The 20,928-nt window shown below is 37.9% G+C and overlaps 1 protein-coding gene across 3 annotated transcripts; it reads left to right on the top strand.

Annotated features, from left to right (window-relative positions):
• The first annotated feature begins 12,785 nt into the window (after positions 1-12,785).
• Positions 12,786-20,709, top strand: amy2a (amylase alpha 2A). 3 transcript variants are annotated; one of them, XM_064338665.1, is made up of 13 exons: positions 12,817-12,892; positions 14,480-14,546; positions 15,594-15,657; positions 16,182-16,355; positions 17,142-17,288; positions 17,747-17,944; positions 18,561-18,791; positions 18,893-19,026; positions 19,323-19,445; positions 19,543-19,642; positions 19,739-19,860; positions 19,963-20,088; positions 20,482-20,709. In XM_064338665.1, the coding sequence occupies exons 3-13, from the start codon at positions 15,595-15,597 to the stop codon at positions 20,669-20,671; spliced, it is 1,608 nt and encodes a 535-aa protein (XP_064194735.1). In that variant the 5' UTR covers positions 12,817-12,892; positions 14,480-14,546; position 15,594; the 3' UTR covers positions 20,672-20,709. The 3 variants fall into 3 exon arrangements, with proteins under 3 accessions (XP_064194734.1, XP_064194736.1, XP_064194735.1); XM_064338664.1 differs by lacking the exon at positions 14,480-14,546 and having other exon boundaries at positions 12,786-12,892; XM_064338666.1 differs by lacking the exon at positions 14,480-14,546 and having other exon boundaries at positions 12,812-12,892; positions 15,606-15,657.
• Positions 20,710-20,928: the final 219 nt, after the last annotated feature.

Raw genomic sequence — 20,928 nt, 5'->3', positions numbered from 1 at the left:
CAAATAGATTTTATTTTCGGAGCCACCACTTTTAAAAATTATTCTAAAGTACAAATATATGGCGTTCGTTTTTTTAGCGTACCTCAGTCTACATATATAAACTTGTGAAAATGACACACATAAACATCCTTTCTGGGAAATTGTGCTTGCCAGAATTGAGAACAAATAATGCATTTTAATTGAAAAACAGTGTCATTTCTAAGGTTAGCCAAGTGCGGAACTATAAGGTCTTTTAACTTGGCTTAGCTAGTCTATCCAACTCTTTGGCAAGCAAATTTGGCTGCAAGATATTTTTTCCAGTTACTGTAGTTGTTCATAAACTCAGGCATTGCTGCAATTCGTGGTACAAGACCATTGTTTCAAATTCCAGTATCTTACAACAAGTTTTATTGACCAAAAATATGTAAAATATAGATCATAGGTCAGGCTTGGTTAGGACTTAGGCAAGTCCTTAGGGCTTGGATCCTCATTTAGATGATTAGAAGATAAGACAAGATATTGCATATTCCCAGGTTCACAAATTATATTTCTACTGAGCATTGCCAAACTGATTTGTATTTTTTCAACTCAAATAGGAAAGCATACTGTGATTTGTTTAAAAAAACAAAACTCAGTCTTGAAAAAGGTAGGCTTGAGAGAGAAATTTGTGTTTAAGTCATTTGTTTGTATACACAATGTCTGTCTGAGGCTTGCTTTCTTCTCCATGAATAAAATGTCCTAATTATGTGTGTCAAATGTTCTGTTGGACCAAAATCAATAGAACATCAGTTTTTAAGCCCAAATACAAAAAATCAGTGATGTCTTGCCAGGCTTTCTGCATCATGAGTGTTTACATGCCAGTGGTGTTACAGTTCCTAGTCCTGACCACCAGAAGCCGCCAGCTCCCTAACCCTAGTTTGTCCTTTTTTTCTGCACGGTCAGTCCTCATTATCAGTGTATTATCCTTTTCACCCGTTTCACTGTGTAATTAAATTCCTTGCTCCCACTGTGTATTCGTGTCTTAGTGTTTTTTGTGAACGCATTACCAGCCGCTAGCCACCTTGTGACTAGACATAGGTTTTTTTCCCCTCGTGTTGCTACTGTTTGTTGTTTTGTTTCTTTTTTCCACGTTCTAGGAAAGTCCTTTGTTATTTCACTTACCTCCATCTCCAGAGTACCCATCTGCTTTTGGATATTTTCCCTGGGCCTTATATTAAGTGGTTGTATCAAGTATGCTTTCTGTGTGTTTCTCTGTGTTGGGCAGTATTCACAGATCCACGTCTTCCAGTCGCCACTATTTATTCTTCCGTGGAAATCTCTCAGATCCAAATAAAACTGGCAGAAATTCATGCACAACAGCCTCAAAAAGCAAGGTAAGGTCATGAACATAAATAATGAAAAGATAGCAGGAACAGCCTGAGGTACATCGTAACTAGATTTGTAGGCTAGATAATTGTGTAATTCAACAGATGTCAACTATAAATCTGTTGCATGTGTAGAATAGACCTTGAGCGCCAGACCTCATATACTGTAGTAGTAGCAGCAAAGGGCAGTTCTGTAACAACAATGAAGAGTAACTGCACTGGCCACACAAAAAGTCCTGAATAATGATGTGATATATCAGCACCCTTGTTGAATGAAATCAGACTGGTGATATCACTTTCGATGGGGATCATGTCATAGCATTAGGAAAGTGTGTAGCCTAATGGCAGTGCATACAGGTGCTTATGCAGTGCTTATAAGGTGTTACTGTGTGAGTATTTGCGTGTGCATACAGTACTTACAGTAGGTGTCAAGACCAGCCAAACAAACCTTTTCTACCATAGTAGAACATATTAAAGGGCCCACTGAATTTTCACAAGCTGTGTAGTTAAGTCCTAATAATAATAGGATAAAAATAACTAAAATACAAATTTTAGTATTTATTGTTAGGATTCAGTTGTACCAATCCAAATTCATAAGTAATTTCTTAAAAATCATATTTCTCATATTTGCATTTTCAGTTCACTTAAAATTAGGATCTTGTAATTAGCTATTTTCACATAAAGGTTACAAAACTACAAATCTACAAAAAAAAAAAAGAACTTACCAGCATTTATGCCAGCTGTCGAAGCTATATTGCTTTGTTACCACATTGCATTCACAAATATATAACATTTCACTAGAGCAGACCTTAACTGCAATCACCATAGCATTACACTGGCAGAAGGGTGATGCTCTGTTTCATATTTACACAGCCACAAAGCTGGTGGGGAAGGAGACATAAAACATTGGAAAACTTCCAATCCAAAAGTGACTTCTTGGGTTCTAACAGCTTTGGGCAACATTCTCAGCATTTTACCCTGTCCCAGATTTTTGGCCTCTCTCCACCCTCAGGGACATTTAAACATGTCTGGGCAGCACTGCTGGTGTTGCTGTCCGCCATTCTTGTCCATGTGGCTTGGAAAAAGCTCTTACAAACAAAACAGTTAAACTGCCCCTGTCCACACAGAACGGAAGGATCGTAGCCAAACTTAAACAAATCATTTGCAGCCAGACAAAAGTGTTCTGCCACTCAGCAGTACCCAGAAATAATTCTGTAGATTACATCTGCTCACAGGGAAATTGTATGTTGCTAGAAATGATTGAGGGCATCCTAGGTTTTCTATTTTCCTGTTTTGTGCACCTCTAGATAAACTAGATCTACTCTGCCCCAGTTTGATTCTGGGAATTCTAACCCAGAATCAATTTACAGAACAAAAATATGGAGTTGTCAACGGGTAGTTGGCATTACTGAAGCCTGCCTCACTTTAAGGAGGAATTTAAATGCAATCCATAAATGTATTAAATGAAACTTGTGTCAACCAATCCCCAATTAATGTTAATTACTACTGATAAAATACATCAAAACCCTTCATCATTCACAATAATTAGGACAATATTTTTGCTTCCCATATGTTTGGGAAGAGATGGCAGTCACATAAAATTTACTTTATTTAAAAACAAAATAGACCATTCAAAATGCAAATTGAGTCTGAACTACTTGTAGTTTAGTTAATTTAAAAGCATGTATGTTGATGTAAATTTGTGCATAGACTCCTTTTGGCTATCATTATGGACTGTAAACATAATAAAGACGGATGCTTCAAATGCTAAAATAAAGGCAAATCTAAATGTGCAAGCCACTGTTGAACAAATTACAGGTACATTTTAATATTTGAATGGGGAAGAACAGGTTTTTTTGCAGTTCTATATTTAATATATTGATAGTTCCCTGAAATATCTTATCTTTAAGGCTCTTTGTGTTTCATGTTGTTTAAAGTATAAACCATAGCACAACATAGCCTACATCCCATACAGCTTTCACAAAGGTTTCTTTTTAAACAAATATAGATGATATAGATAAAAGAGAAATAGACAAAGAGCGAGAGAGTACGTGTTTGTGTGTGTGTGCGCGTGTGTGTGTTATGTGAGAGAGAGAGAGAGAGAGAGAGAGAGAGAGAGAGAACCATGGACTGGCCAAACAAACAATATGTCTATATTATACTCCTATAAATTAAATATCCATTCAATTTTTTTTCTTTTTGTGGATGTATATACATATATGAGTTAAACTGAATTCTCAGAAAAGAAGAGAGGGGAAGGAGAAAAGGCAGAAGGGTCAAGACAGAAAATGAAGAGAAAATATAGCAGCTTGAGAAGGGACTAAATTAAGTTATAAGAAATTAAATTACGAAGTACTTGTAACTATTAAATAATTTCTGAGAAAGAATGGGTGGAAAATAGAAAGAGAGAAACAGGGAGACAGAAGAAAAGAACAGGAGAGAATGGTGGTGAGAAAAAATGGTGAAAGAGTGAGCAAAACAGAGACAGAGAGAGAGTGGCTTTTATTGATCTCTACTGTCAGCAGCAAGCAAGGCCTACCCACAGAATTTGCCTTTAGTCTCCGCCTGTGTGCTGAAAGCATAAATCCCCACCCAATTATCACCCGGATCTTGCTTTCACTCTCCGAGGAGACGCCAACAAGAGAAACAGCTGTTTCAGCCCTTTACAGTGTGATTTACTGAAAAAAGCAGGGCCATAGCAGAATAAAACACGTCATAGCATGGCAGAGAACAAAGGGACAAGGTTCTCAGATTTCAGAAAGCTTGTCTCGTCAGTCTAGTCCCTTCAGATTTTCGAAGCCAAAAACAGACAAACTGTCTCATACCCAATGTGGGAGCAAGCACATTGCTGTATGTCAACCCAACACAAGTCCTTGGCTAGATGATCCAAGCACACAACGCTGTCTATTGCAATTCAGGTTTAAAAATGCTTGGTATGTCTAACCAAACACTACTGTTTTGATCTGTTTTTGATAAACAGATAAATAACTATTTTTAAATTTAGTCATTGAGCCAACCAGTCACCAAGCGCCAAGAAACTTAAAATAGAAAATTCAATTTAAAATTTTAAAGGTGGTGCACACTTTTGGGGAAAGGAGGAATTGAAATTTGATGCTGGTGGACATGAATAAATGCTGGTGGATGGAAAGAGGGGCTGCAGGGGGTAGACAAATGTGGGTGACAGTTGGCAGGGAGGAAATCACAAATCTTATTTTTATGATTTTTTATGTTGATAAGCGCCACTGTGTGCTTAACTAGATACAGTAAATTACAGTACTAATACTTGAATATCAAGATATGTCACACTGTAGGACAATGTAATAAGTTCAGTTTTTAAGTAAAATTTAAAACACACTCTATATGGGGTTTAGCACTTTTATTTTCTATGTTCTATTCCAAATACTATGGCCAGATATTGATTGACGCTGAATCCCATTTGGTGACTCTACTGTCTGATGAATCTTTCAAAATGACATTTGTAAAATCTAATCCAGAGATATTCAGCAAATTGAAAGTTCTTGTTAATAAAGAGCTGAGGCTCATGTCCGTTTCTTCAACATTAAGTATTCATGAGAAGCTACAATCACTGAGTAATTAAATAAGCTTAACATCATTTACAGGTCTGATTAATATTTGAAAAACAGTCTATGCCAGGTTTTGTTTGACAGGGCTATTTCTGTCTGTGTCATCAGTTGTGATTAATGTCACTATGTGACAATGGATGATATTCAAAGCTATGCATATACTGGTGGTAGTAGTATGATGCAATAGTGCCTGGGGTTTAAACAGGGGATCTGCAGACCCCTGGGGGTACTAAAAGGTGCTGCAGGGGGTACCTGGTCAGAGCTGATATGCAATGACAATATATACACTCATGCCCACTAAATTAAGCAGGCCCACACTGGCATATTAATGCAAATAGCCTGCTCCTGCAAACAGTGAACCATGTGACTGCAAATCAATTTAAAAAGTAAGCAGACATTGTGAAGCTTTTTAGTTGTTGTTTAACCAAACATTAGTAATGGGCAAGACACATGAGCTAAGTGACTTTGAGTGTGGTATGAGTGCTGGAGCCAGACATGGTGGGATTTTCACACACTACCGTTTCTAGAGTTTGCAGAGAATGGTGTGATATACAAAAAATATCCAGTGCGCTGCAGTTCTGTAGGCAAAAACACCTTGGTAATGAAAGGTCATAGGAGAATGGCTGAACTCGTTCAAGTTAACAGAAAGGCCAGGAATTCTGAAATAAGAGCTGGTCAAAAGAGTGGTGTGCAGAAGGTCATTCCTAAATGCATAACACATGAACCGTGAAGTGGATGGGCTACAGCAGATGACCTCAGAGTTTTCACAGTCAGCTAAGAACAGGAAGAGGAGGCGAAAGTGGCCGCGTGATCCCCAATACTAGATGACTGAAGATGTGACATTCTAGGAAAAACATGTCACCTGGTTTGAGAAATCTATATTTTTGCTGAAAGATGGAGAAGGTAGGATCAGAATTTGGCGAAAACAGCAAGAGTCCATGGATCCATCCCGCCTGGTGTGGTGTGATGGTGTGGGGAAAGTTGTTTGGCCCCTTATTTCAAATTGACCACATTTGACTTCCACAGCATGCCTATGCATTGTTGCTGACTACATGGAACCCTTTATGGCCACAGTTGACCCTTTTTCATACAGGATAATGTGCCATGTCACAAAGCATGAATCATCTCAAGCTGGTGCCAGGAACATGACAGTGAGTTCAGTTTACTCCAATGGCCTGCACAGCGCCCCCACACAATAGAGCATGTTTGGGTGAGGTGGGATGAGAGGTTCAAAGCATGAATGTGTGGCTGAAAATTTGCAAGAACTGAGTGATGCTAGCAAGTCAGCAGGGACCAAAATCCCTAAGGAATGTTTCCAGTACCTTGTTGAATCCATGCTTTGAAGAACTCTGCTCTGGAGGCAAAAGGGGGGTCCTACCTGGTACAAGATAGGTGTACCAAATAAAGTGATCACTTATTGTAGATTTGACAATAAAAATTAAAAAATTAAAAATAAAATTATTAACTTATGATGTGTTTGAGACTGGCTGAAGCTTCCTGGATTAGAAAAGTTTGAAAACCTCTGCAATAATGTTATTTAAACATTTAAAATAATTTAAAATCCTGTTGTTTTAGGAGACTTTAAGAGACAGTATGGGCCTATGACAGTATAATTACTATAAGTATCAGCTTCCAGGGCTGGATTTCATGAACATTTATCCTTATTTATAAGCTAATTGTTACAAACATACAGTGATAAAAATTGGGATTTCTTTGAAACACATTTGTAGTAACAAAAAAGAAACCTAAAAAGTCACGACTGAATCCAGGCTGCGGCTATTATGCTAAGGTTTTTTGAGAAGCCACACGCTATGCGAGGAACCAGACCTCCTCCCAGGTTGTGGGTTTCCGGAGTTGCCATGACTTCTGTTTGCCAAGAATCCAATGGAGGCAATGGTATGGCAGGAATGGAAAGGAACGTTACGTGGCATGGTTCCCTAGGCAACTCGGAAGGCTCCTAATAGTGCAGTGATTCTGGGGCTGTGACCATGAAAACTGAAACGCTTTTTTTCCTGCTGACTACTGTGAAAGAGGATAATAAACTTGCCTCCATCTGTATTTTTACAGCCGACTTTCCAGCGATCCGATGCAGTGCGGTGTTCCTCCGGACCGGCCCTTGTTTTTTTTCCCCCCTTCTCTTCTTCGCGAAGCATTAAATCGTTTACCACATGTATGGAAAGATGGAAAGAGAAGAAAAAAATAAGTAGATTTAGAGACATAGCTTGACCTGCTCCAGAGTTGTTGATTAAAGGGGTTTAAAATGAGCAGTAAAGAGGCTTCATATAAGACTTTTTTTTCTATTTGAAAGATTGACATGATTAATTGGTCTGATTTGGCACATTTAGTCGAACCTGAAAATAAAAGTTGCCTTTGGGTATTGAAGTGTCTCTTTGTGAGAGACATTTCTTGTCATGCCTTTTGTTTTTAATATGTTTTATTGTTTTTGACTAGAAGAGCCAAACTCGTCTGTTCCTCTGCTTGTCACTAACACTAGGCCAATGCCTGGCTTCCATCCTAGCATGTTAACAATTGTTCTTCTATCTGGCTAATGAATTGAAGAACATGTGCTATTTCTTTTGTTTTGTATTTTCTTGTATTTTGTTTCATTCATATATTATAAAATTGTTTACAATATGTAAAAAAAACCCAACAAATAAAATAAAATAAAATAAAAAACACACTGAACTGAAATGTATTGTCAATTGCGAAAGGTCTGAAAATGGTCAATGGTCCAGCCTTATTCTTTCAAAAATATAGTTCGGTCAAATCAGCAATCACTAAAATATACTTGCTAAACCTTTTCACCAAATAGAAAAGAATACTTTCTTTGCATATTAAGGATAAATTACAAACGAGTTGTTCTAATCATTCTGCGCACGAGAGAGAAAAGTTGAAAGAAAGATGAAAGGGACTTTGTGCCTATATGGACAGCTTTTCCAGACCTTTCATTCAACCTTAATAGTGCTTCATAGTGGAGTAAAAATCAATGATACGTTAAAAATTAGGATACAATACAGAGTCAAATACATGGATAAAATAATAAAAACAGAAAAAGAGGATAAAATCAACAATGATTACATCTTAAACAGGAATGCAGTTGCAATGAAGTTTCTCTTTTTCTGGTAAACATAGTTTTGTTGCATACACAGAAAAGGATGCTTTACCACTTTGTATATAAGTCAGCTTTGGAACACACAAGAGCTTTGCTTCAGCAGATCTCAAAGTTCTGATTGTTAATAAATTAAAAGAAATGGAAATGTATTCAGGTGCTGATCCATTAAGAGCTTTAGATTGAGCTTGTATCTTCAAGTGACACAGAGGTGTGCAATTGCATGTCATATGTATACAAAATGTATCCCATGATCACTTATTATTCTACAAAGAGAGGGCATATACAAAAAAGAGCAGATGCATAGTCTTTTCAGATGCATAGTCTCCAAGAATGACATAAAATGCTCTTCCTGTTAGATAAGATGAAAACCATTGTAATACTGTTTCGGATAGACCAACCCAGTTTTTCAAACAGTGTAACAAAATTTTGTGCCTTGCTTTGGTATTTGACAGTGTAGGTTTAGATCCCCAGCCACAAGAACTCATATCATATTCCAACGACTTTATAGATAGGAATTAAGCTAATTTTGAGAGAAATGCGGGCTATTTTTGGACGATAAACAGTGATAAGTACAGTAGTACAGGAATACCACACATACGTATCATTGCAAATTATTCAAAAGTGGAGAAATCACCAAAAGACACTTGTTTGCAATCATATGTTTATAAATAAATACTTGTAATACTACCAACCCACTTGTGTTGTCTGGATTCGTGTGATAAGGAATAGGGGGGAGGATTGGCTTCTTTGAGACAGACTGCAGTGTCTGAGCCCAGCCAGTTTTCTGTTAGGAGCATGAAATCAAGCTTATGCTGTTCAATAATGTCATAACAATAAATTCTTGATCTCAGTGATCTTATATTGAAGAGTACAAGTTTGGGGAATATATAGGAAGTAAGAGATGGTGAAAAGTAACTCTTCAGCAGTGGGACTGTTTTTAAATTGCTCAGGTTTACTCCACGGGCTTTTTTCTTTCCTGATCTTTGACTTAAATTACAATTCACAGACTGTATAGAGTGCATGAAATGATCATCAACAAATCTGGGAGTAAGCTATCCACAGTTTCAGTTGGGGGACATCTCTATGGTATGACAATATTCTTTGTAAATTATTGCTACAACTGTGTCCGAGTATACTACTATTTGTCTACTATAAATATTGTGTGAGGAGTATTGTCATTAACATACAGTATATTGACCGCAGCTCAGATTGTGGACAGGGGTAAAAAAGTGTGGCAGCATGCACTTTGGTGGACATTTATCCTAGACTACGCTGTTATGAATTGATTAAAGATTTTACAGTGCTAGGACAAAAGTTACAAATATGATTAGGCATTCCATATTTCGAGGAAAAATAAAAATAGGGTATACATATGGACAAAAGACTAACAAACACATCGCAGAACTTATGCTGAGCTATACTACAATGGCTCAGTTTCAATTCATGGACGCTCCAATCCATGTCTGTCACAACAGTGAACATGCTCACTGGGATTGTAACATCTTGTATTATTTTCTGGAAAAAACTGATAATGGCAACAGTGTGAACAGACTCAATATTCTTTGTTTCAAGGCATGTCCTGTACCAAATGAGTTGACTAATTCTTTGAATGATAATTGCAGATCATTACATCTCCATGTTTTGGCACTGCAGAAAATCAGGCATCTTTTTTGTAAGGGACTATGTGGCCTGCCATCTCACATTGCAGTCTGCCTTCAGCTTTTAACAATGAGCATGAGTGAATGTGTCACCGAAACTCGTGGGTAGGAAACAAAAACAAGTAATGTTTGCATGACTTGTTCAAAGTTGCGCATAAATCACAGCGCAGTACAAATAATGGAAACCGCTAAGTCCCCAGCTTGATTTTCATCTTTCGTCAGTTTTTGGTCAGTTTGTCACAAATGTAAAGACTGTTACGACTAAAACGTAGCATTGCTTAGAGTGATGAGGCTGAAATCCAAATGTGGGCCATAGTTCATGTAAATTGAGGAACGATGGACTGTCAGCCAACAGAAAGATGTTTTAAGTTGTTTTTGCACTGGAATTTTCCAATTCTGCACTGAAAATAAACATTTCTGAAAGCAGTTTCATTTAGAAACATTACTTTACAAGGTGTGAGTATAAGGGCATGAATGCATTTTATATAATGCCAATTTTTACAATTGGTGAGAAAAACTGACCATTTGTTAGCCTTTTGATTATATACATCAGTAAATTTATGATGACAAAATATGCACAAAATCTGCAGGGTTGTGTATTTAATCAAAGTGTCACACACCACAGGGGAGAGCTCTTGTTTCACAGGGGCCTGCAGCCTGGCCACATAATTGCTAACTGCCTGGCAGACTAACCGCTCCATCCAGGACTAGCCCTCTCTCTCACTCTCTCTGCTGGTCGGAAAGTGTGATTGTATGACCACCACTGTCCCTTCACTCATAAAAATTTCAGAGAGTGACTGAAAAGACACATTGTCCAACACCCCTCCGTCCCACCTCCCTCCCAATCCCCAAAAGTATGCCTTGAGCCAGTACAAAAAAAACTGCATACCGGAAAGAATGTGGAGTCTCCCTGAGAACGCAGGGAAGATTGTTGTGCTAAAGCCCTCACAACCTTGCTGCTCTTCTTCGAAATGTTCCTCTGTACGTCATCTACGTGGATGCAGTTTCCATACCACCTGATACGGGGCCACAAGAATGGGTCAGACGTCACCATTTCTGTTCCATTTAATAAAAACTTCATTTTCCACAGAGAGAGAGAGCTGAAATCCCCCGTGGTTTTGAAACTGAAATACAAAACTGGCTGTATCGTACTTTTACACATCAGAGTGGACATATTAGAGGAAGTAGCTGGACTTTTTTTTAAAAGGTAAAACCACACACTACCAAATCTCAGATTTGGTCATATACATGTTTACAAATCTTTGCAGTTGTATGCTTCTGTATTTATAGCCCATCTACTAAAGAAAGAGAACTTTCTACTATGGCAGCAATAGGGAGCAATGTTTTGAGAACTGGGTTCCTAACAAGAAGGTTACCAGTTAGAATTCCAGGTGGGGCACTGCTGTTAATCTCTGAGAAGGACACTTTTTTCTATTTGAACAGGTAATATGTACTGTATAAATACAATTTTATATTTTCAACCTGTTAACAAGTTTCAGATGTCTCTTGTTTGGTAGCATCTACTGAAATTCATGTTCATATGGAAGGGCAAGCATATTGTTAATATTCCTTAGGCAATTAACTCATTATTTCATCCACCTATGCACTTATGGTTTGCCCTCATTGTAATTAACAGAAGGCCAGTTTGGTCAGAAGCCGGGTAATATAAGTCAGGTGTCTGATTACAGGCAAAGATCACTAGGTTAGCTGAATACAATCTATATCAACACATAAACATGTGTCAATTTATTTGTAATCGGAGTATAGACAAGTAGTCTTGAAATGAGGATTTTTATTGTTTTAATTTTATTTCCTGGCAGAAAGGTTTAGCTTACCTCTAATTTACTATGTTAAGTATTGCGTTAAGCCATTCATTGGAAGCTGATCCATATTATACAATACATCTGCATGTCAATAGCTGAAAATATTCAACATCCCATTACTTTTCATAATGTGCTCAAAAGGACATAAATACCATCATTTATTTTGTTGCTTAATAGTGACCTCTGTTGGTAAAATAATATCCAGCAACTTAAAGGACCAATACAAGTTTTGTGCCAAGTGGCCTAAAGCTCCCTCCTTTGGCAGTGTATTCTGTATTACAATGAGCAGGATTTAATATGGACATTAAAGATATAGCACAAGCAGTCAAATTCAAGGCCTGTAGGATAGATTGTTCACTTCAATCTGCCCACCAAACATGTACAGCCTTTATTGCTGCTATCTGAATAATTTGTGTCTCTGATCTCATCTCTCATGTCTTAGCCAGAGAACATCTATTTAGACAGCATGGTTGAATTGCAGTGTGGAAAGCCCCAGACCACAGAACTGCATTACAACTGGAACAACTAATCCTTATTTAACAGACTTGGATATATGTTCCAATTGTAATCCAGTTCTGAGGTTTAAAACTGAGGTTTAAACTGCAGCTAAACATGTAGCAATTGACCCTACAACATCTTGATTTGAGTTCTTTTACATGGTCTGTTTCCCATCTTAAGCATCATTTCATGATGGTGGTATTGGTTACAAGTTTTTTTATTTTTTTTCTAAACAAGGGATTCAATTGCTATTAAGCTGAAATTGATAAAACTATGGTTACTAAGCTTATGTACAATAAAATGTGTTGTGGTCAAACATTATTATTATTATTATTATTATTATTAGTATTATTATTACTACAGTATACTACATAAAATTGTTTTAATAATGGTTTTACCAGTTTTATAAAGTACTGTGTTAAGTGAAATGAAATAATACTGTTGTATCTATTTGTATTTTGGTACCATTCAAGAGGGGAAAAAAAAACTGTATTTGAAGAAACCATGGAATCATATTTTGTCAATTGTATTTTTCTTATTTTATTGTCTCACCATTAAACAGACCCATATGGGAAGCATTCATCTCAGCACCTTTGAAGTGGAATTTAGGCAAATATTTCAAATGCCCTGCTCATGAGAGCTTCAGACTTTCTTTGAATTGGATGCATATGCCCTTAGTGTCCTCTGTTCCACCTTTTTTTTTTGATTTGTGCCCTTTGGAATGGGGGGTAGGCCAAAAGACTGAACCCAAAAATACCCAGGGCTGTCCAACCCCCTACTACTGCTGCCCATGCAACAGCAAGTATCCTCAAAGCTAAGCACACCTGCACTGTTGAAAAAAAAATCTAACCCTGATCCACCCGCATTCTGAGAGGTAGGTAGTTTGGATTGAACTAAGGTGATTTAATGAAACAAGTTAGCCAAGTCAACTAACGTTGGCAACCGACAACATAGACTCCGTTCATTCATTCTCCCATATTGCTATACATTGTCACCAGTCAGATCGCTAGCAAGCATTTTCACTATAGTAAGGGTAAACGAAATAACACCATGTGTGTTTCTTTCAAGGGCGTTTTCGTTTAATTGTTATACAATGATTATAATTAATTAATTAATGCGAGGCTACAATACACAATTATAGAGGGGCAGGGAACGTAAAATTTATAATGAATAGAATAGGTCGGGTCATCTAGAACGACATGCTATGGCGATTATATTAAGGATCCGTACTTTCGGGTAGCAATGACAGACTTTATTGACTCCAGGATAATGAAAGTCCATTTTCCAGCAGCGGTTGACGGGCGCAAAACTGGTGGGGTCTTTCCCTTAAACTGAGTCATTTTCTTTGATTATCAAAAAAGCGAATAATTTATAAAATAGCCTACTCAGTACCATATAACCAGCTCTCTTCAATTGGGCCATTTAGCGACTAATACAATTATTTTTACCTGCATTGAAAAATGATGGACATTATCAACATTATGTGACCACGTCTTTCTCCATACCCACACTCAGCTGGTAAAGATCTGCAATGTGCAAATCATGAAGTGAATATTTTGTTATTGCTGGTTAGCTGAAACCTGAGGCTGTAGTTAACAGAATGGTGTAGCTTGATCGTTAAGTGCACTTAGTGATTAAAACGGATTTTAAAAAATGGAATTTATCAGTTAATCTCCCTAACACGATGTGAAGAAACTGCGCGTTACTTGTCAATTGAATAGTCAAGTCGTTGGCACGCTTGTTTATCAAAGGTAATGAATAAAAAGAGGATGATACCCATGATAAGTTTAAAGGAAGGTTTTTGGCCTCACCTCGGCTCACTAATAGTCCCTGCCATTATCCATCCTTCATGTCTGTATTACACCATGCAGCATTTTTTTTAGCACTGTCATCTCGCGGTGTCTCCAAAATATCCCCATATTGAATGTGTACTGCTTCGAATATAATGAAATAAACTCAAGTGTGGGCCAGTACTTATGGATTCTATATCTGCGCTACAGGTGTCTAATAAAACTAGATTTGACACTTTTATCACGTAATGATGGATTTTGTGAATGAACTGTAAAACAATTCCAACTGATTTAGCTTCATCTGAGCATGCTCCACAATTTCTCAAGTGTGCTATTTATCTATGCATGTATTGTGAGAAAACAGAAAACAGTGACCTGTAAAAACATACCCAGTAAGTTTTATGGAAAGTCCTTGATAATCCACACTATTCGTGGATTTCAAGTCTTCACAGAGGATGGCTAAATTTGAATTTGCTTTTTAAAGTTTAATTGATTTTTGATCAAGGACAGATGTGTAAGTTATTTAGTTGCAATGAGAATATCTGAATTACTCTACGTCTGGCCTGTCTAAAATGAAACGTGTCACCTACCTTGCTTTTACCCCATGGTCTCCTAGGGAAAAAATGTTATTAAAAGTGGACAATGCCTGTTTTCCTTTTCTGATTTCCCAGGAGTGGCAATGCCTTAAGAAAAGGGACTAATTGTAGTTTAGACTACATTGATTGAAGAATTATGAGTGTAAGTTGAATATTGCTGAAGACAAAGGTTATGCTTTCAGTAAAAGTGTGAGTCACTGGAGAAGAAAGCACTTTGCCTGGCAATACAAACATGCTGCATTGACCTTCTCAGTGATCAGTGTTCTTTGCCAGATAAACATCTATATATATATATATATATATATATATATATATATGCCCATATGTAGTCTATGAGTAAAAGACTCAAAAAAAGTTTTTTTTTTTAAAAAACACGCCACATGAGTTATTTAAAGCACTGTGAGGCAATCCCAGGTGTGCACACTGCTTGTGGAAAGGGGAAAGGCCAATGTTGTGTAATGAATAAACAGAAAGTGGCGTTATCTTGCAGATTTTTTTATTTGATCTCTCAAAAAACTGCACATTTTCTTACGTCTTTATTTTTGTTGGAAAACCACATTTTGTAGTCAATTGAATACTGCCATTATTTGTCTGTGTGCAAGACAGTGTTTTAAAAAGGTCACTCAAGACCACACATTTCATTTGTAGTTGCAATTTAATCATAATTCTGTTTTGCTAATTATTCTGTATTTAAATTTTGTATTTAAAATCAAAACAATCGGTTGGTAGAGATACAGATTGGAGAACAATCAAGTAACCCATTTTAAGGCTGATTTATAAATATTTTGTACTATATCCATTAAAATCCTGGTTTTATATTTCTTACCAAACAACCCCAGTTGCCTTTTGATTTCAGATTTCGTAGACTGATCAAGCGAAGGTTTTTCTCTTAGAAAAACTACATTCCTTAAAAGCCTGTTTGGTGCCATTGGTATAATAATTGCTCTGAGGACAAATTTAGGTACGGGAATATAAAACAAAAGAGTGCTGATTCAAAACTACCCAACAGTTTTATAACATAATTTACATAGCTTTGATCATGCCATGTATGACATTTACCAGTTAACTCAACATATATTTTAACATCGTCATTTTTATTTAAAAAAAAGTAATGTATGTATTTTTGTTACATAATGATTTTCCAAGCAGCCATGTCTGTGCCATTCACTTGTTTACATAAACTGTTCAGCATGACTTTTAGGAACATTTTCCCAAGACGGCACTTGGACACTGTGGCCATACAGGAGGTTGTAGTAAGTGGCATTTCAATTTTCCTGTCATTACACAGATCTGTTGTGGAAGGCACAAAACTACTGCTCTGCTTTACTTGGCAACAATATATTGTACACAATTCCTTAAAAAAAACATTTGTGCTGGAATATTAAAGGACTGAATATGGTAATCTGATAAAGTATCCACAGCAATATGCATCCATTAGGTTGTTAACCATTATGACAAACTTTAATGGATATACAGATGTATACACAGCTTGAATTAGTGATATGACCTTCACAAACTTACTCTGGGTATTTTGTATACTATATATATCCTGTTTAAATAAACAGGTCAGCCTTGATTTGTGAATGTGTAACCAGCCTTCTGATGAGAAACAAACAACACTTTGCACCTGTTAGCTAATCACTTTCCTTACTTCTGATTCAGATACAGTTATACAATAAAAAAACAGTTGACAGATTTCATTGGACAGTGTGAATGTATTACCGTGTGTATATATACAGTTGCTGAAACTCTGGGTGATGTGTCTTCCCTTCACCAGGTGAAAATGGGGATTTTCATATTGGCGTTAGTCCTTGGTGTGAGTCTTGCTCAACATGACCCTCATATGAAACATGGAAGGACGTCCATAGTTCACTTATTTGAGTGGCGCTGGGCTGACATAGCGGATGAATGTGAGCGGTACTTAGCACCCAATGGCTTTGCTGGAGTTCAGGTAAGTACAATCACAAAGACCCATTAAGCTAACCGTGTATAATGTCCAAAAGAACTGGCCTGCTAATCTACAAGCGTGCACATTTCAGTATGCTGTCAATAATATCTAGCACTAGGCTTTATTCTCAGCAACGCAATGTGTGTATATATACACATCTGACTCATAAGATTGTTGGAAATGGTTGACTGCATTGTGAAAGGCATTGAAAGTAACAGTTCACTCAAAATGTCATGGCAAGCAAAACCTATTGCAGTTAGTTTGAACGAGACAGCATGATTAAATAAGGTCTTATAAACCTCCTTGACCAAGGAAAGGTCCCTACTTTATAGAATAGCAATGTAGAGCTTAACCTCTGTTTACACAGTTCAAACTACAATACCCATTATCTGTCTACTATTAATGCTACTACCGTATGCATTTCACTCAATCCAGTGCATTCTCTAGAACTTTATTAATGGAATGCAATGAAATGAAGTGGTAAAAAAATGTTGTCCATTTAAAAAATAAAATCAAATAATACATATATACATCCAACTAACATTCTAAACTACAGCTATTTTAAACCACAGACTCACCAGTTTTTGCCACAGGTACTTCACAAACTGAAGAGACAACCATTGATCTAAAAAGTGTTCTTGAAGGGGTCTAATCATCTACAGGAGCATGTAATTTTGCTTGTTTGACCATAAGAAGGGTGTCTTGACTCTGGTGTTGTTGATTATGGTGATGTTTCTGTTGTTGCTAGACCACAGTGCCTTTGATTGATGGACATATCTGTTCTGTCAGATTTCCCCTCCCAGTGAGAGCATTGTTCTCCAAAATCCCTGGAGGCCCTGGTATGAGAGATACCAGCCAATCAGCTACAACTTGTGCTCTCGATCAGGAACTGAGAAAGAACTGAGAGATATGGTCACCAGATGCAATAACGTTGGGGTAAAACATTATATTTTCTGTGATTGAATGCAGCATACACTTCTGCAGCAGAAAGTCCAGAAATGAGACATGTACTGCAGTAACCAAAGGAGACAGAAAATTAGGTAGAAGTAATTAGATGTAATTAGTGAGCATGCAACTTTCAAACAGGTATTTCTTATCAAATTCACACTAGAATAATGAATTTCCCTACAAACGCCTATTTGTTTTGTAGATATATTTTTCTCCAAGCTTTTATATTTATATACATACACTTACTTGCTAGTCTTGATTCACAGTGTTATCATACGCATGGCAACAACTTTTACATTAAAAAATGTCAACTGTATTTACATTCATTTTTTGTTCACTCCTTCATATCATGCATGTGCCGAGGTAACATGCAGTGGTCTGTGTGCTTCTACCTACCGAATGCCATGTTCATTAGTGTGGCACATAATGATGACACGTTCCTCCAGGTGAATATCTACGTCGATGCAGTTATCAACCACATGTGTGGAGCGGGTGGGGGAGAAGGTAAGCATTCGTCCTGTGGTTCATACTTTAATTCCCACAAGAAGGACTTCCCCGCCGTGCCCTACTCCTCCTGGGACTTCAACGATGGCAAATGCAAGACCAACAGCGGTGAAATCGAGAACTACCATGACATATTCCAGGTATAATTATAAAGAATAACTTCATATTTGATTGAATTAACCTATTCTCTGTGTAGACTTGTTATTTTGAACATTTGACACATTTGTACTTTTATGAAATTTCAGGGATTATGGTAGAACATACAGTACTTATTGTACATACGTATTGTTTAGTAGCATGTATTCAAAGTGGCGGCACTCCCAGGGTTCTGTCTGGGTGATGGGATACCTGCATGTGTTCTGACAAAGGGGCCAGGTACGGGCATTGTTCTTTAAGCTCACTCTTGGTTTTGTTGAGAGACATTGCCCTCTAGTGCCAGCGCGGATGGCTCCAGTATAGGTCTTTCTGCCACTCGTTTCAGTGTAAGTCAGTGGTACCGATGCGGTCAAAATGCAAAGTTAAAAAAAAATTCCCACAAGAACATGTAGTTGCAACACATTTTTTCTTTGTCTAATATCTCTCCAGTTTCTTAAGTTATTGTTATATTTGGACAATATCTTAATATTATGTGGCGATACAAAAACTACACTTCCCTGGCTTCCCTGGGTTCAAAATGCTTTTTGCAAGCCCAGGGAATGTCAATAGGTGACATCAGTCACTTTGTCCATATTTATTTACAGCCTATGGTTCTGACAGGTGCGGGACTGCCGGCTGGTGAGCCTCTTGGACTTGAACCTGCAGAAGGACTATGTCCGTGACAAGGTGGCGGAGTACATGAACACACTAATTGACATGGGCGTGGCCGGATTTAGGGTAGACGCCTGCAAGCATATGTGGCCTGGAGACCTGCAGGCTGTGTCCAGTCGCCTCCACAACCTCAACACCAGCTGGTTCCCCAACAACTCCAAGCCTTTCATCTACCAAGAGGTGTGCTTACTAGCATTCACATAGTAAGGACATCAGGCATAAGGGTATGTTGACCCTGTGGATGGAGCGTTAATTTAGCCTTTGTGTTTCCCTCATTCTAGGTGATTGACCTTGGTGGAGAACCCATTACGGCAAGTGAGTATGCTGGAATTGGTCGGGTCACAGAGTTCAAGTATAGTGCCAAACTGGGAACTGTCATCCGGAAATGGAATGGTGAAAAGATGGCCTATCTGAGGTAAGATATCTGAGGTTTTAGTATATAGGCCCTGTAAAGCAATGTCTGAAAAATGAATGTATAGATCTGTTAACAATGATGGCAATAAATGAAACCTTAGAAACCAGTTAAGATAAATTATTTTGTATTTGTAGATTGAACAGGAGGCAGTTACTGAATCTGGATATGATTGTATGTCTTTGTGTGTATGTGTGTGGGCATATGTTTATTTGCATATATGCATTTGTGTGTTCCTGTATATGTGTGCTTGTGCATATGTGTTCCTAACTGGGAAAATTGCCCTGGGTCTGTTCCAGAACCTGGGGTGAAGGATGGGGATTCATGACCTCGGACAATGCCTTGGTGTTTGTGGACAATCACGACAACCAGAGGGGCCATGGAGCCGGGGGTAGCTCAGTTATCACCTTCTGGGACCCCAGGTAACCTTTGTTACCTCAGTACCACTCTAGGCGTAGGGACCATAGGAAAGAGTTCCCTTCACTGTTGTGTCTAATTTTTGTTATTCTTGTTGCTCAGAATTTACAAAATGGCTACAGGTTTTATGCTGGCCCATCCATATGGAGTAACCAGGGTAATGTCGAGCTTTCGATGGAATCGTCATATCGTGGATGGAAAGGTGATTTCACATGCTGCAACCTCCGTTAGCAATTAACACATTCAGTGCTATTCCCATGCTGACATTCACATTTACACTGTTTGCTGCACTGTTCAGGACCAGAATGACTGGATGGGTCCGCCAAGCTACCCAGACGGTTCTACCAAGCCTGTCCTCATCAACCCGGACACCACCTGCGGGGACAACTGGGTGTGCGAGCACAGGTGGCGCCAGATCAGGTGAGCATGTTGTCCGACAACTATTGGTTACATTTGCGAAAATGGAACCTTTAATGTAGAACTCATACAAAATTAGGTGAACTCTGTCCTTTCCTTATGCAGGAACATGGTCATTTTCCGTAATGTTGTCAACAACCAGCCAATCTCACACTGGTGGGATAACGGGAGCAACCAGGTTGCTTTTGGCCGTGGAAACCGTGGGTTCATTGTCTTCAATAATGATGACCGGTAAGGATAATTCAGATTAAACTCTCTGTGTATTCTGAAGAGATATTCTAAAAAGAATCAAAACACCAAAAATAATAAACCTCATAAAAAATATTACATAAGTCAAATATTTGGAACCTTGTGAAGCAAAATTGAATACATTATCATTATGAATATGTATCATTATGAGTATGAATATTGTAATATTGTTTTTATATAATAGTATACACTATATATTATATAATGTACATATTTGAGCAAATATTAACAATTATTTCTCAAACTTGAATGTGCTTTTTCATCTGTTCCAATGATATCCCCTCTGTCACCCATTGTCATAATTGACCTTGACACTGACAAGTGTTACATGTTCCCAAGCCACACAAACTATGACATGATCTCTCTGACCGACAGGCACCTTGACATGACTCTGAACACCAGTCTGTCCGGTGGGACATACTGTGACATCATCTCTGGTCAGAAGGAGGGCAGCCGTTGCAGTGGCAAGCAGGTGACCGTGGACAGCGATGGGCGTGCTCACTTTAGAATTAGCAACATGGATGAGGACCCGTTCATTGCCATACACGTGGACTCCAAATTGTAAACAAATCAGCGATCTCATTAAAAAAATGAAACCTTAAATGCCTGATTTTTTCATTTCAGCCTTTTTACTCCTTACCCTAAGCTACAGTGAAGCTTTTTTGCCTACAAGCGTGAATGGGAATGAATGGAGTTCATGCAATTGGTTTGTGAATTAGGGCAATGATTGACTGGAAGTGGAAAAGGTGTAGATTGGGGGAGAGTGGGATTTCCTTGTTAATTTGTCTGATTGTGTGGGGAAGTAGTGGGGAGTGGGAGGAG

The sequence above is a fragment of the Anguilla rostrata genome, chromosome 6 (assembly GCF_018555375.3).
Source record: "Anguilla rostrata isolate EN2019 chromosome 6, ASM1855537v3, whole genome shotgun sequence".
Lineage (NCBI taxonomy): Eukaryota > Metazoa > Chordata > Actinopteri > Anguilliformes > Anguillidae > Anguilla > Anguilla rostrata.
This window is presented reverse-complemented; position numbering and strand designations above follow the sequence as displayed.